The sequence below is a fragment of the Sipha flava genome, unplaced genomic scaffold, assembly GCF_003268045.1.
Source record: "Sipha flava isolate LNK unplaced genomic scaffold, YSA_version1 130_pilon_pilon, whole genome shotgun sequence".
Lineage (NCBI taxonomy): Eukaryota > Metazoa > Arthropoda > Insecta > Hemiptera > Aphididae > Sipha > Sipha flava.
In genome coordinates this window covers 465,482-483,012 of record NW_020271756.1, presented here as the reverse complement: position 1 = coordinate 483,012, position 17,531 = coordinate 465,482, and the positions used below count along the sequence as shown (strand labels likewise).

Sequence of the window (17,531 nt, the reverse complement as noted above, 5' to 3'; positions counted from 1 at the left end):
GATATAAGTCAAATAATAACGTCATACAAATTCTGAAAACTGTCGTATAAATTCATACAAATTGCGTACAGAATATTGTTAGAATATGTTTACAGTGTTGAGCCCAAATGAATATTTTGTCCAGACCAACTTCTAGGTATTTAGTTACATTTTTAATATGAATCAGTACATTATTAAGCGATAATTGTGGACATTCGTTTTTACCAAGAGACAATTTATTTGAAGTTTAATTTAAGTCCTTATTACGTCTAATTTTTTAAATATTTTAAGTACCTATGTCCGATATGGTTCTATCTAATGTCTAAGAGTAGAGGGCTTCAGCCCCCATAAACCCCCTTGTATCCGGGTCTGACTATTCATTAACGAATAATGTTAACATTTAATAATTATAACATAAATATTATATTTAAAATAAAGAAATAAGAGTTGTTGGGCAATGTGTGATAAAGAAACGGATTATTGGGTAAAGTAGAACTACAAGGTCATCTGTAAACGGAAGAAAAGTAAGTGGAGAACATGTTAGTTATTTGCTCCCTTCTTGAGCAATGTTGATCATCTTGGTGTATAATATTTGGTAACCCTGAGCTAGAACGGCACTTAAGTACAAACTTCTAAAAATTAAAAGAGTTGCTATAAATTAGAGGTTTAGTACGAAGAAGGTAATCCTTGTGGCATTTTTTAAACAAATATTTAAACCGAGCACGTTACTGAGAGAAAGATAAATCTTGCTAATTGTGTGATTCCTAGAAAACAACATGTGATTGTTTTTAGTAAACACCGAAGTTTTAAATTCCTTTGTGTACCAAGGAGGAAACTTAAATGGAGTAAAAATAATGAACTTCAGTATTTCAGTTTCTTTCATACTCGAAAAAATTAAGGAAAAATAATATTTTGGATTAGCCTATACTATGAAAGTCAAAAAATGTATGGGAGATATTAGTAAAAAGGAGAGTAGGAATAGTATGAAGTAAAATGTCTAAGGTTGGATGGAAAGAATCATAAGGCACGAGATGGTTAAGACTTCTTTCAAAAATAATGTTGGGAAGGTTAAAAATATTAACTCGAGGGTAGACTAAGTTGAGTTGAGAACGGAGTTATGTTGGAAAAATTTAATAATGCAAATGACAAATGACTTGGCGGGTACACAGGATCCAAGTAGTACTAGAAATATAAAATAATATTAGTCCATCAGAGTCTGACTATAAAATGTATGGTAAATTATAATCACTACAGAAAATATATGTATAATTAGGGGTCATTAATAAAATTATTTTTATTACAAGATATATATTTATAAACTTGGTAGTGGGGGAAGGGGTTGAAGATTGTACTCTCAAATCCTGTCTTACTTAACTTGCCTAAAAAAGTATTTAGTATAAATGTATAAAAATTACATTATGTAACGTTTAAAAATCCTGACACGATTATTTGTTTTTTGTCCTACTTAAAATATAATATTTTTAAATCCTACATTTTTTAATCATATACGTAGTATTTAATCTTCTATTTAATTTTAATTATTCCTATAGTATATACATATAAAAAAAAAAAATACAAATATTGTACAATATTTTTAAAGCGTAATATTATAGTGAGACTTAAATGTTCCGTATTGATTTGTGTTATCCATGTGAGATGAGGTGGACTGAGTTGTCCAAATACATCTGCCTACACATATTTGTACATTGTTTGTATTAATGTTAGCCATGCCATTTCGCAAAGTTCCGGTGTTGGAAATCGACGGTAAAAAATTGAATCAATCCATGGCCATCAGTCGTTATTTGGCCAAAAAAGCTGGTTTAGCCGGTGCTGATGAATGGGAATCGTTATTGATCGACATCGCTGTTGATAACTTTAATGATTTACGACTAGGTAAATACAATAATAAACATTAGTTATTTTTGTTTAATAGCAATACGAAAATATATCATTGGAATTGTACTGTAAATTATAATATTACTAATGTTTATAGCTATTGTGGCATATGCCTTTGATTCAAACGAAGAATCTAAAGCTGCGAAGTACGGTCCTTTGATAAATGAAACTCTTCCACTTTATTTGAATAAATTTGAAAGCACTGTTGCTGAAAACAAAGGATACTTCGTAAATGGAAAGGTAACGTCTAAAATTGTTTCCACCTACAGTAATTTTAACATTATATGTTTCTGAATTTTCAAATAGAAACATTATTTACTTATCTCTAATTTCAATAAAATAATTTTAAATAATTTTTTAACAATATAATTTGTACAGTAGAACTAGTTATATCTATTGCAGTATACTCGAACGCATACATGAATATGTAGCCAAATATTTGTCATACTTTAATTTTGTCGAAATAAATTGGTATAATTAGTATTATTCATATAAATTAATATATTATTTTCATATGATTTAAAACCCTGGTAATATTTTAATTTCAGCTGTCTTGGGCTGATATACTGTTTGTGGCTTTATCCGACATCTTTAATGTGATGCTTAAAGTTGATATGTTGGAAGGTCGTCCAAATTTACAAGGACTCAAAAAAACCGTATTGGAAGTACCTCAAATCAAATCATGGATCAAAAAACGACCTGTCTCGCCAATGTAATCATAATTAAACCATCAATCCAAAATTTGCAATACGAAATAAAATAGATTTTAAACAATTTATTATAATACAATAGTTAAATTATTTTAATATAAATATTAATAATGTATTTTTATAACTTTGATTTTTTTTTTTTATGTGTGGAGTTTATAAAATTTAATTTAATATTATCAATTTCTATAAAACGTATAATTCTACAATTATTTGTCTTCTGCATAATTATTTAATTTGAAGTAAGATTTTTCAGTTTTTTATGTAACTATGAAATTACTTATTCGGATTCATCGTAAAATAAATTATATCCTATGCTAACACATCGTTATTAATTTTATAAACAATATATTTTATATTTTTAATATAGTAAAACCACCGTTGTGTAATTCGTATAATATAATACGTATTTTAGCTCGTCCAATTTTTTCGTATGATCATTAGGCTTATATATCTACACGGACCACACGTTTTATACCAGAATTCGGCGGTCATTCCTCTCCTTTTTATATGATCCTTAAAAATATTATTTCAGGTCATTGAGTTCAAAATGTTAGTTACATTGAGTTCGATGTTATCGAAAATTGAGGGAACAAAATTTGATTTCTTTTGGGGCATACCCTCATTTGTTATACTACGTATACTTATACATAATGACATAATGATAGTATTTTTGTGTATAATGTACCCCTATAATGTACGTTTGAAAAGAATCAACGAGTATAGATTAATTAAATAAGTAATTTGACCATTGTTTAGATCATAGATTCTTAATCGGAGGTCCATGGACCCCTTGGGGATCCCTAGATGGTCCTTCGGGCGTCTATGGGGTGGCTGTGAGTTCTTTTAAAAAATTCAAAAATAAATTTGTTTCGATAGCTTTTTTAAAATAGGTAATAATAATTGTTGAAAGACTTGAAAGCCACTTGAAAGACAAATTTATTTATGTATATATTAATTTTTTTTTGAAGAGGGGTCTGTGATTATATTTTATGCTTTAAAAAGGTCTATGGCCAATAAAAGGTTAAGAATCTATGGTTTATATAGTTTATTATGGGTAGGGCTCGGATTTAAATGCACTTAAAACCATACAAAAATGCTCTAAAAAAAAAACCGAAAATGTCCTTAAAAAATGCATTTTACCACAAAAATTAACTTAAAAATGAAAAAATGACCTTAAAAATGAAATATTTTTTTTTGTTTTGGACATTATTTAACACACTATTTAAAACATTAAAATCACATTCATACGTAATACGAGCAATGTCTGCGAGGTAATACGAACTAAAGTTGATTTGTTATTTGACCTAATACTAGTGACGTTCCATAGTCAATAATAAATTAAGATAAGATAAAAACTGAATAGAAAAATAAAGATTGACAATGTGTATGGAAAAACCTGATAAACCTACTTAAATATCAAGAAAATAATTTTTCTTTTGATTTTATTTTGAATAGGCTAAATTTATTTAGTAAATCGAACAAATATGCATTAAAAACCAACAAAATGACCCAATAATACTAAAAATGCTCTTTAAACGAAAAAATTTCGAAATATGAAAAAAAATGCAAAATAAAATTTGTAGTTTTGAAGCCCTCGTTACATGAAACGAATTATGTTCTTAGAGAGCATTGTGTATGATTAACCAAAAAAATATGCACTTTGCATTAAAATCCGGGCCCTAATTATGGGATATCATGTTACAAAATACTATGTATATTTTGTTATAATTATTCATAATATTCATAATGTTTGTATGAATGGATGCAACATAAAAAAGTGCATAGTACACAGAATAATAATATATGACAACTGAGTACTGTTTAAGTTCATATCAGGTAACAGTGTTATGTAACGCCGTTTTACTATCGATGAAACTGTCTTAAGACACTAAAAAATCTAATATTAAACAAGTAATTGTACATAATGATTTTTTAACTATAATTTGATAACGTATTTGAATAGTTTAAAAAAATTTGCTGATGTATTATGAAGGTAATCCGTAGCTTTGACAAAATGAGAGACACGATGATTTATAGGTATATTTTATAACTTGTTTTATGATTATTTTTATAATTAGTGACACCTTTAAAAAACTACATATTAATATGACGTCTAAGAAAATTTTTATTTAGTTATACAGGGTTAATGGTCATACCAAGTCAAGGAAAATCGATTAAAAAATATCTAACTGTTATAATTTATCAAGACGATATTTAAAAATTATAGGACGACAGATAATATCTGTGTGAAAATGTATCAGTTAAAATATTTCACAGACCTGATTTTTAATAAAATCAAGTTAGGTTGGATAATTTACAAACACGTAGTTACATTATTTGAATAAAATGTTCGAATATTTGGTATAAACGAACAGTTATAACTGTTACGATTAAAATAAAATTAGATACTGCAGCTTAAAATTGACGATCTATTAAAACGAGTTTGAGATATTTAGTTTGTTTATAAAATAAATATTAATAATCATTATTAGCATGATTAATAAATCAATTGACAACTTTTACACTCAAACTTGTTTAAAAATCGTATCAGGCCCATTGAATTTTAATGTTTTACCTTGAAAACCACTTCACGTACATAATTTATTAATTTGTCGGAATTCTCCCAAGGACGATCAGCTAAATTAAAATGAATCCATCAATAGATATTTAAAATATACAACGGTACTTTTAATTTTTTTTAAATGTATTTTAATTATTAATTCTATGACAATATGGTTGAAGTTGAAATACCAAACCACGAATTAAAATTACCAAACAAGGCGAGTTATTTCGAAAACAAATAATATTTTACTAAAAATATTGATTACACATATTCAATAAATTAAGTATATGTATAAGATGGGCGTAACACGATATTATATGTACGTAAAATGATATGAGTATATATATATATCTATATATATTGTATAATAATTTACGTACAACATAAAATAATGTATGCATGTATAATTATTAATTATTACACGTTAATTCACAATTTTCCTTCCCAATTATTACATATTTTTTTACGTTTATCATACATACATTTTCTCCATAACTTAACATAAGAATAAACCGGCTGGATATATTTTTCCGTATTTCTAAGTTTTTGTCTAATTATTTTATTGGGTCTAATGAGCAAATCATTTTCGCATTTTCTTTTTAAACGAGAACTCACAACTCGCCTGCTAATAATATTCTCTAGAATCTCGTCATGTATATGCTTTTTTAACATACTCAACACTTTAGTCACATTCTTGTCAACTAGTAAGCTGACTGTACAATTTTTATTTGTACAGCGATACCGAATATTTCCATATTTTTTCAGAACTTTAGATTCACTAAATTTATATCCATCAACTAAAAGACATGGCTTACCTTTTTCGATTTTAAATTTTTTTTGTATTTTTATATCCATTTTCCAAAAACAAAATTTCACAAAAAAAATACGGAAATATACACATTGCGCCATAAGGGCGCCCGTGTGTGACTGGTGACTGATGAAATAAATATTATCTAACTTTATTATCGGATATGAACACTAGCCTATCAGTTATTGGTGATAAAATATTATTTACTGACCAGTCGCCCCTATAGTATCCATTATAGGTGGGTTTCTTAAAGCTCAAAATAAAATAATTTTAGGCATTTAGCTTACTTGTAATTTAGAAAAAAAAACAATTGTTGACAGTCTTTAAGCCTGTAATGATTGGGAAGAAAAATTGTGAATTAATATGTAATAATTAATAATTATTATATAATACATATAAAATAATACATTATTTTAGGTTGTACATAAATTATTATACAATATACATAGCTATATATACACATATCATTTTTTGTGCAATTGTGTTGTTTTTTGCTATATAATACATAAAAATTATTATATATATAAAAAGGTAAAAAGTGCGCAATGGTGTTGTGTTTTTTTTTAGGTAAAAAGGTAGAAAGTGTGCAATCGTGTTACACCGGTATAAGATACATTCCATTGGCTAAATGTGATGTATTGTGCAATAAACTTGTAAAAAATTATTTTTAAAATTGGAATTTTTCGTCGAATTATGAATTTATGATGTCAATAGTTATTTCCTCCTCTCCTTAGTAGGTAAACTCACAGAAGACAAGACTATTGACCAGTGTACTGGAACGCTTTATTGGTGTTAGTATTTAATGGTTAAACCACCGGAACAGCACGGAAACGATGCACTATTGCACGAAAGCCTTTTTAACGGTGATTCACCGTTCTCGGACAATAGAGGTTATGGACTATTGTTTAAAGTCGGACCAGGTAGATTAAGTTAAGCAACCTGAAAATGCATGGTTCACCACTGAGCATTGTTTTGACCTTAAACATAGTAATGTGGTTATTTTTAATAAGCAAAAAAATTTTAAAAAATAGTAATAGTTTACCGTCGAAACACGATAGTATACTATTACGTATACGTAATTAAAAATATAGAGACACTAGGTACTGTAATGTTATATAACACAATCCATACTTTTATCCAGTGGCGTAATTGTAGGGGAAAGGGGGTGGGCAAGTGCCCCCTCTGACAATCTTTTGAGAGATAAAGGTATAATTTTGCCCCCCCCCCCAGATAATCCAACAGTACAAATAGCACCTTTTATTAATGAACTTTTATGGAAATTATTTAACAATATTGGTACCTAGTACATGCTACTTACAATTTATATTTATCTAAACCATAAAATGAGTTAAAAGACTTATGTAAAATCAAACAATTAGATATAGTGTATAAAATACATACAATAAAAATATGTTTTAACTAGCGAGGGGGAGGGAGGTCAGGGTTTTGGTAATAATAAATATATTATATTGCCGTCCCTAGGTTTTTTCTAGTTACGCCAATGCTTCTATCTATCGCACTTTAGCGATAGATTTCGGAAAAATAATAATCATCAATGTGGATTTTATTGGTTTGAAACTTAAATAATAAAGATCTTCATTTTTAATTTTGCAATTGTTTTTCCACCAATAATTAGTGCTCAATTCCTGCTTATTCCTGCCCTTAAATTCATAATTCCTGCTCTATAAGTTTTTTCGAAAAGTCTTATTTTTTATGAGTAGAGTTGGAGTAATTACCGTAGCCCATCCCACATTTAAAATTACTAACATTTTTTTTTTAAATGTTATTATAAATTACGTACCTATGTACACAATTGCTCTATAGAAGACAATTTTTTATGTTATTATCAAATATTAATAAATTGATTCATCTGAAATTCTATTAGATTAACACAAGTAAGTGTTTCTTATATTTTCATATTTTGTCAAAATATATAATTTATAGGTTGCCATATCTGAGTGAAGTAATCTATCCTAAAAATTTAGATAAAATACTAATTGTTCGATTTTAAATGGCGTTACATATCTTGTTTAAAAATCTTGTAAAAATATAAATTATCAAACGTTTCAATAGACTAAACTCCTTAATGTTTCAAATTATTTTTAATCTCATCCACAATAATATCACAATCATTATGTTTACCTGTTATAAAATCAGCTACTACCTAAAATATAGCTTAATTTAACGATTATACGCCGAGATTATTATATTGTTGCTCACGGTTGTAACTTCGATGGTAGTATAATTATACACATGTGCGTATCGTGCACGTAACCATGTGTAAAGTACTACTATGAAAATATGAATACAGTAAGTATTATTGTTAAGTTTTATAATTAAACAGGCGTAAATATACTATAAATACAATGGTCGCATTATGTAGTTGTATGCGTACAAACATGCAGTCCGACGTCTCACGTATTATGTTACAAAAGTACTTGTAATGTCCAGGGTCGTCCCAAAGATGAAAATCATTAGGGGGAGTGAATAATACGAAAAATGTCAACTACAATTTTTTACTCAATGTATGAAGTATAATTAACTATATGTGGTCGTATTTTTAATTTTTAACATATATATATGTTTCAGTGTCGCACGTTCTTAAAATTTACAGTTTAATTATATATATATATATATATATATATAATAATATTTTATATTGTATAGCAAGAAGGTAGTTACATAAATTTTATTCGTGTATACACTGTACTACGAAATATGTAATATTTGTTTTCCGTAAGTAAAATTAGGTCCTTCTAGGCTATAATAAAACAAGTCCGACTGCCGACTGGTGTTTTCGTTGGATGGATGAGACCATAGGCGCACATAAGGGAGCACTCGGGGGTGCTTAGCACCTCCTTATTTCAAATTAGCACCCCCAGTTTCCTAGAATATTTACCTATTTCAGTATTTCATCAATAAATTGTAAATTATTGTGGTTTATTGGGTTGGACATTTTTTTTCCACTATAGACAATAATATATAATTTAGTTGTCGAATACATGATTAAAACAGTATTCAATAATTGCACGTTTTACTGTTCCAGTTTTTGTCTAACTATTAAACTATAAACAGCAATCAAAATATTATAGAAAATCATATTATTTTACTTAATATTCTTATATTACCTACAGTTTACAGTTGGCTACGAAGTTATGTTCTATTTATAAATTTGATTATTACTTGGTTTTTAGTAATATTTAACCAGTGGGCTACGCAGAATTGTATGCGGAATGACAAATATTATTACCAATCATACAAACGATATGATTCATTACTATTTACATTTTAAATACTAGTTCATATTTTTGATATATCAGGTTATTTTGAATATATCGACAGTTAGTTTATCAGCAGAAATGCTGGTCTCAAAGATTAGTCTTATATATAAGATTATTCATATAGTAGTAAACTAATAAATAAAAATTATACTATTTAATACGAATAATATTATACGTTTTAAATTTAATAAATAAAAAAATATATGAATAATTCAATTTTACATAATGTTGAAACTCAAAGGCGTACCCAAGGGGGAGTTTTCGGGTTCGGACCCCCTATTGAAATTTCTACATACTCTACGGATTAATAGTAAATAGTATAATAAAAGTATATAGTGTATTTTAATTTCATATTATCTTCAATATACAAAGTTTATAGATTATATAATATACCTATAATATATAAACCATACTATAGTATATTAACAGTTATTTGTTGGTATTGAGTTAAATTATAATTATAATTAGAAAACAGATAAAATAAAAATTTTGGACCAACACCCCCCCCCATAAAAAATTCCTAGTTGCTAGAAACCTGAAATTTCGAATCAGTGTCGGATTAACGAATATGCTACCTAAGAGCTGATTTTAAAATGCCGCCCTTTATTTTTTTAAATCTATATTATCATGGTACCCATTATAAAAAAATATATATATGAATAAAAATAGCGATAAAATTGTTATTTGATCTATATTTATAAACATGTTGTAACATCGGTAGTTCTACATATTATATCTAAAACGTTTAAAGATTTGTTCCCTCCATTTTGAACCACTTTATATAATATATGACGAAGAAGTAATTGACGATAATGAACGTAAAAATTTTGAATTATTCCTCGATTTAGTGGTTGGAAAATTGAAGTTATAATTGGTAGGAATATTAGTTATATTACATTAGTTATATAATATTATATTTTTTAAATTTAATGTGATATACATACATATACATACATATATGTTTGTTACGGGCAGTTTACATTGTCTGGTCTATGCATACTTTGCTCGGTATTTTTGGACAATACATTAAAAATACTATTTTTGTCAGTCAGCGTTATATATACAACCCGAGTAACCCAAGTGACTATTTGGTTAAATTAACCAAGTAACTGCTCACTTACCACGTTAAAAGTTCTAAAATGTTCTCTACCAATCATTTCATACCATATCCACGATAAGCAATGATTTAGATTCATGATCGAGAAAGTTCAATGAGCAATGAGTGTTTTCGTTACATTTACAGATAAACGAAAATTAACGCGATTCACTGTTGTTAAACATGTTGTTTAAAATCTGAAAACGTGCCGAAGAATTTAACTGAATGCAAGAAAAGTCTTGGACAAAATATTTTATGAAGTAGTCCACCAACTTGGATTGGCCAAAAGAGGTGATTGCCGCATTAGTAAAGAAAATATCGACGGTCGACTACTCGCCGCAGGATCCTGGTGAAGGGTAAAAGTGTGCGAAAAATGTTGCGACTTGTGACTCTTCGAAAGTTGCAGTTCCCGTTGGACCAATTGTCTCACTACTTACAATGACGGCAGACGTTTCAGCAAGTGACGACCCGTAAATAGTGTTCGACGGACGATTAAAAAACAAGAAGAAAAATTGTAAATAAAAAATGGTAACCCGTCATAACCGCGAATCCAAAAAAGCGAATATCAAAATAGCTAAGTATAAAATAGCTAAAAGCCATAATAGCGAATGTTCAAAACAGCTGAAGTATATTATTTTAAAATTATTACTCTTATTATTTATCTGTAGTTATCTGTAGTATTACGTTATAAAGATGCAGATAATGACAATCAGTTTTATAGCTGGATTATCCAATATTATTGTCCGGTTGGACCAGATATCTGTATATATAAAACAGTAAGCTGATTGACTGCTATCAACGCACAGCTCAAACCATTGGACGGATCTGGCTGAAATTTGGCATACAGATAGCTATTATGATGTAGACGTGCGCTAAGAAAGGATTTTTTGATATTTTGAATTTAAAGGGTTGAAATCGATTTAATATTTTTTGATCAGGTCGATAACTGCGCTATTGAAAATTAATTATATTAAATAAAACTATTAAAAAATTATTAAAAAACTATTAAAAACTATTTAAAAACTATTAATTTTATTTTTGGTAGTAAATGACGGGTATTGCATAAATATTAAACAAAAAGATCCCGCAACAGGTGCCAAAACAAATAAGAATGTTAGTTCAAAAAATTATTATGCATATCGGTTGATGATTAGACGCAATCAGGACTAAGTTATTTTACGATGCATAAGCTTTGTCAACAATTCATGGTCGAAATATATATAAAGATAGATAGCGAATGATTTCGATATTTCGATTTCGATTCAATCAAAAAAAGCTGCGTGCAAAAGATTCTCAAAACAATTGTTAGATATTGGAGATGGGAAAGTTACTACAGATGAAACGGGATGTATAAAATTACCGAACGATTTCTGCACAATCATTTATTCGCAAGATGCTCTCATTGACCAGATATGTCCCAGTGTACACAGACAATACACAAATCATGAGTGGCTGGCAGAAAGAGCAATTTTAGTAGCAAAAAATGTGGAGGTCAACGAAATGAATCTCAAAATACAAAATTTGTTACCAGAAAACTTGGTGTCATACAAATCTAGATACAGTTTGCGATGCTACTGAAGTTGTAAATTATCCAACAGAGTTTTTAAACTCATTGGATTTATTAGGCATGCCACCGCATAATTTACAATTGATCATTACAATTTACCATCGATAAAATACCTCCTTCAGAGTCATTTAAAGTTGTAATACATGCAGATAAAAAACCACCAGAAGAACATAGAGGCAGGTATAATGCACCAACGGCAAATGAAGTTGCTTTAGTGTTAGTAGATCAGCAGTTTGATCGAAGAGACATCATCCTCGAAAACCGAAGTAATTTACTTCACCATATCAGTGAGATACATCAAACATACGACGCACTGCAGTATCCTTTAATGTTTTGTTGAGGGGATGATGGGTATGCAATCAATATACCACAACGCGATCCAAAAACCAAGTTACCGCTTAAAAAAACTGTCTCTGCATCAAGTTTTTACTCATATAGAATAATGGTCAGAGAAGGGGAAGACAACTATTTAGTTAATTATCGTTCTCTTTTCAGTCAATATTTGGTAGATGAATACGCCAAAATTGAAACTGAAAGACTAAATTACATCAAAAACAACCAAGCCAAATTGCGTGCAGATAGTTATATTCATTTAAAAGATGCGATTGGACGACGAGACATAGAAGCTAATCAGTTAGGCCAAATGGTTATACTCCAGTCAACTTTTACTGGTGGGCCAAGGTACATGCACGAAAGAATACAAGATGCTATGACCTACGTTACACATTACGGTCGTCCTGACCTTTTTATTACTTTTACATGTAATCCTCGCTGGGACGAGATAAAAGAGCTCTTACTTCTCGGTCAAAGATTATATGATCGACATGATATAATTGCAAGAGTGTTTCGGTTAAAAGTCAAAAAGAGCATGAACTTATTGACAAAAGGTAAAATATTCGGAGAAGTGAGATGCTATATGTATTCAACAGAATGGCAAAAGAGAGGTGTACCACATATTGATATTCTTTTATGGCTACAGCATCACATTACTCCGGATCAAATCGACAATGTTATTTGTGCTGAAATACCCGATCTCATACGTGACCCTCAGCTTCACGAAATCGTTAAATATAATATGATTCATGGCCCTTGTGACTGTTTTAATCGAAATTCACCATGTATGAAAAATAACGCGTGCAGTAAACATTACCCCAAGATCTCATTAAGGAAACTCAAACTGGTGATGACGGTTATCCGAAGTACAAGAGACGGTCAACCGTGGATTTTCCGTCAATATCAAAGGTGTAAATATAGATAATCGTTGGATAGTTCCTTATAATCCATTACTGTTAAGAACATGTAACGCTCACGTCAATGTGGAATATTGCAGTTCGGTGAAGTCCATAAAATATGTGTGCAAATACGTAAATAAGGGCTCGGATCAGGCTTCATTTGCCTTAGAAAATGAGAAAGACGAAATAAAAACTTACGAAAGTGGACGATATATAAGTTCATCAGAAGCCGTGTGGCGAATCCTTGAATTTCCAATTCATGAGCGTTTCCCTACCGTTGTTCACTTTGCTGTCCATTTAGAAAATGGACAAAGGGTTTACTTTAATGAACAAAACCTACATGACAGAGTGAATAGTCCTCCTACAACTACACTTCTCTCATTTTTTAATTTGTGTAAAGTGGATGACTTTGCAAAAAATTTGCTTTACCCAGAAGTACCTGCATATTACGTTTGGGACAAAAAAAAGTTCCAAAGAAGGTAGAGAGGAGTTAACGTTGTTGGCTGGCCAGATATCAAAAGAGAGCACGCTCTGGGTAGAGTTTATACGGTTCATCCAAACAATACAGAATGTTATCACCTTCGTATGCTTCTCCATGAAATCCGGGGCCCGATTTCGTTTGAAGCGTTGAAAACTGTAAATGGTCAAGTATATCCCACTTTTAAATCCACGTGTAAGGCTCTAGGGTTACTTGAAGATGATGAACATTTGTACGCAGCACTAGAAGAGGCAGTACTTTGCTAATCTCCGCATATGATACGGGATCTATTTACGATTATATTAGTGTTCTGCCAAGTAACAGATCCCTTATATCTTTGGGATAAATTCAAAGAATACCTATCTGAAGATTTTAAAATACGATTAGAACGACAGGATTCCGTGGATGCAGAACACTTAGCGGACGTAGCGTTGAACAAATGCTTATCGGTAATAGAAGATTCCGTGTTAGCATTAGGTGGTCAGCCACTTAAAGAATATGGCTTACCTCAGCCAAGCAAATCTGAACAATTTTATAATAGAGAGTATCTCAAGGAAACAAGTTATGACTTAGTAACCTTAGAAGACGTCGTAAGAAACAATGAAGAATCTCTGAATGACGAACAAAAGTTTGCTTACAATCAAATTATTACAAGTGTTAATAATAATGAGGGTTGAATATACTTTTTTAGATGCTCCAGGTGGAACTGGAAAAACTTTCTTAATCAATTTGATTTTAGCGAAAGTTAGAAGTACTCGCGACATTGCCTTAGCTGTAGTATCTTCTTGAATGGCAGCAACACTGCTCGAGGGTGGTCGAACGGCCCATGCTACCTACCTAACCTACCTTCAAATTACGACTCAATCTAAAAACATCGGCCACTCCCTTTTGTAATATATCAAATCAAAGTAATTTTGCGGAAGTTTTAAAAGATACAAAATTAATAGTGTGGGACGAAATTACAATGGCGCATAAGGGTGGCGTTGAGGCTTTAAATAGATCTCTAAAGGATATAAGGGAAAATAAAAGGTTAATGGGTGGTGTAACGGTTTTACTGGCTGGAGACTTTAGGCAGACTCTACCAGTAGTACCAAAAGGGACCAGAACTGATGAAGTCAAGTCATGTCTTAAAAGATCCACTTTATGGACTAAGATTAATATACTCAAACTGTCAAAAAATATGAGGGTACACTTGGGAGAGGAAAAGTTTGCTGGTGGATTTTCAGATCTTTTACTTGAAATTGGCAATGGTGATTATTCATCGTTTGATGAAATGATAACTATCCCAGAAAATTTGTGTACAATTGTAACTACGGTTCAGGATTTAATATCAAAAATTTATCCAGATATTGCTCTTATTCATGATAAGCCTATGGAATGGTTGTGTGAACGTGCTATACTCACTCCAAAAAATGACCAAGCGGCGGCTATCAATGATACACTGCTGATGTCTTTTGAAGGGGAAGAAAAAGTATATACTTCTATAGACACGGTGGTCAACATGGACGATGCAACTTATTATCCGGTTGAATTTTTAAATTCATTGAAACCACCGGGCATGCCATATCATAGGCTTATTCTGCGTATGGGCACACCTATTATGTTGTTGCGAAATTTGAAACCGCCTAAACTGTGCAATAGGACCAGGCTTAAAGTCAAAGCTTTACATCGCAATATAGTAGAAACCACAATTTCAACAGAATGTGCAAAAGGGGAAACTGTGTTTGTACCATGAATCCTTTTAATTCCGAATGATCATCCGTTCGAATTTAAACGATTATAGTTTCCCCTGAAAGTCTGTTTTGCAATGACTATAAACAAGTCTCAAGGCCAAACTCTTAAATTTGCAGGAATAGATTTGGAAGAAAACTGTTTTTCATATGGGCAGTTCTACGTAGCTTGCTCACGCGTAAGTTCACCCAGTAGCTTGGTGATTTTGTCGCCTACTAATAAATCAGTGAAGAACATTGTCTACAAAAAAGTTTTGTAGATAACATATTGAAAAACTATTAGTAAAACATTTATTTTGAACCATTAGTGCTAAAATTTATCGTGAACAAAGCTTCTGCCGCCAAAAGCTATAACTTATCGAATAGGTTATGATAATAATCATTATCTTAAAAACTAAATTAATATGTATAAAATATTATTTCAAAAATCTTAATTAATTTAAATTTCAATAGATTTAACAAAATTTAATCTTGGCAGGTTACATACATTCAGTGGCGCCGAAGTACAAAATTACATGTATGGCATTGACCTCCGACCACCACTTAATAAATTTGAAACCTGTCAAACAATTTTCCATCCACTTTTATTTTTGATAAACTCTCTTATATTTTCCAACTAATTCGTATGTAAATTTTAACATAAATATAAAATATAATTATATTTAATTATCTGCTAATTGCTATGATACCTACTACAAAATACAAACAAAATGTCAAAACGCAACCTTTTATATTATATTATATACAATATTAATAATAATTATGTCCTTTCGTAACAATATTATTATAAGTATTAAATATTTATTAATAAATCAAACATTTAGTTAGAACACTACTTTTAGCTGCAAATAACAAAATTACATTTTCATTATTAATAATTATATCTTGCTCACATGATATTTTCATTAAACTATCGAGACGATCTTGTGACATAGTTGTTCTTAACTTTGTTTTTATAAGTTTTAATTTAGAAAAAGTTCGCTCTACGCTACAGCTTGTCACAGGTAATGTGATAGATAATTTTAAAACTAAATATAAATTTGGAAAAATATTAGCTAATTTAGCCAAACAAAATAGTTTAAATAATTCCCTCGTACTTGCTATGTTATGATAAACAACTTTTGCAGAATCTTCTTCCGCACTATCATAACTATATGCGTTTAACTCTAGTGAATCTTCATAATCTTCAACTATTAAATTGTTGTTAAGATACTTAGGAAGTAAAATACTGTTTTCTATTTCAGTAAAATTTTTACAAAATTCAATATATTCTGTCAATAATGAGTTTTTATCGATTTGTGAGTACATGGTACACAAAGCGTCAAAGGCATCACAAGGTACAATGTGTGGATTATTTTGAACTTCTCGAATACGTCTAAATGAAAGAAGGGATAAGTCTTTTAGAGATCCTATATTGGTGCTTTCAAAACGTCCACTTAACTCTGCTAAAAGAATATCCATTATGACATTGTATGTATCAATTCTAAATTTTTTCATGGGACATGATATAATTTCATCCTGACAATATTCACCTGAAATTAATATTACATTTTGAAATTAAGAACAATCATACTTTCTTAATAAATTTAATTAATAATTGATATTTATTATGAAAATTATATACACCTGATTTTCTTGGAACACGTTTGGGTCGACTAGATACAAGAGGTAAAAAGTCAACAATACTATTTTCAGCAAACTCATCAGTCCTTTTTAGTAATCTTTTAAACGAATCAGCATTTCTAAGTTCTTTGATTTGATGAATCACATTATTTAAAATATTTGTGGCCATAAGCATATCCATATCTTGGGACTGCAATTGGCGGGTGACAGGTTCAAGTATTTGAAATATAGTTTTGAATAATAATGCTGTTAGAAGAAAACGTTGGGATGTAAGGTATGATATCAAACCACTACAACTCGCACCAACTACTACATCAGCAGATCCTTCAGAATCTTTAATTTTATTTAATGTTTTTAAAACTGCATTGTGGAATTTTAAAACTACATATAATGCTGCCGCATGAGAACTCCAACGTGTTGTACTTACTCTCTTAACAGCATGCAATGGATTATTTTTACCTTCCATATTACCACATTCAATTTGAATTTCTCTGAAAATCGTTGCTCTTTTTTTTGAACACCAAAGAAAAACATAGAGAGTTTCTAAATTGCCAAATAAATCAACTGC

General features: G+C 30.0%; 4 protein-coding genes across 4 annotated transcripts; 3 read left to right on the top strand and 1 right to left on the bottom strand.

The window, feature by feature from the left end:
- The first annotated feature begins 1,674 nt into the window (after positions 1-1,674).
- Positions 1,675-2,653, top strand: LOC112694513 (glutathione S-transferase-like). Its single transcript, XM_025570004.1, has 3 exons — positions 1,675-1,872; positions 1,973-2,115; positions 2,424-2,653. Exons 1-3 carry the CDS (start codon positions 1,698-1,700, stop codon positions 2,589-2,591), a joined length of 486 nt encoding a protein of 161 aa, XP_025425789.1. The 5' UTR covers positions 1,675-1,697; the 3' UTR covers positions 2,592-2,653.
- Positions 2,654-12,816: 10,163 nt separating this feature from the next.
- LOC112694449 lies at positions 12,817-13,615 on the top strand. Its single transcript, XM_025569913.1, has 2 exons — positions 12,817-13,018; positions 13,101-13,615. Exons 1-2 carry the CDS (start codon positions 12,817-12,819, stop codon positions 13,613-13,615), a joined length of 717 nt encoding a protein of 238 aa, XP_025425698.1.
- A 959-nt stretch (positions 13,616-14,574) lies between these two features.
- On the top strand, positions 14,575-15,345 carry LOC112694448. The gene has a single exon (XM_025569912.1). The coding sequence runs from the start codon at positions 14,575-14,577 to the stop codon at positions 15,343-15,345; it is 771 nt and encodes a 256-aa protein (XP_025425697.1).
- Positions 15,346-16,109: 764 nt separating this feature from the next.
- Positions 16,110-17,525, bottom strand: LOC112694518. The gene is made up of 2 exons (XM_025570011.1): positions 16,967-17,525; positions 16,110-16,872 (listed from the first exon to the last, which is right to left on the bottom strand). The coding sequence occupies exons 1-2, from the start codon at positions 17,427-17,429 to the stop codon at positions 16,145-16,147; spliced, it is 1,191 nt and encodes a 396-aa protein (XP_025425796.1). The 5' UTR covers positions 17,430-17,525; the 3' UTR covers positions 16,110-16,144.
- Between the last annotated feature and the right edge of the window lie 6 nt (positions 17,526-17,531).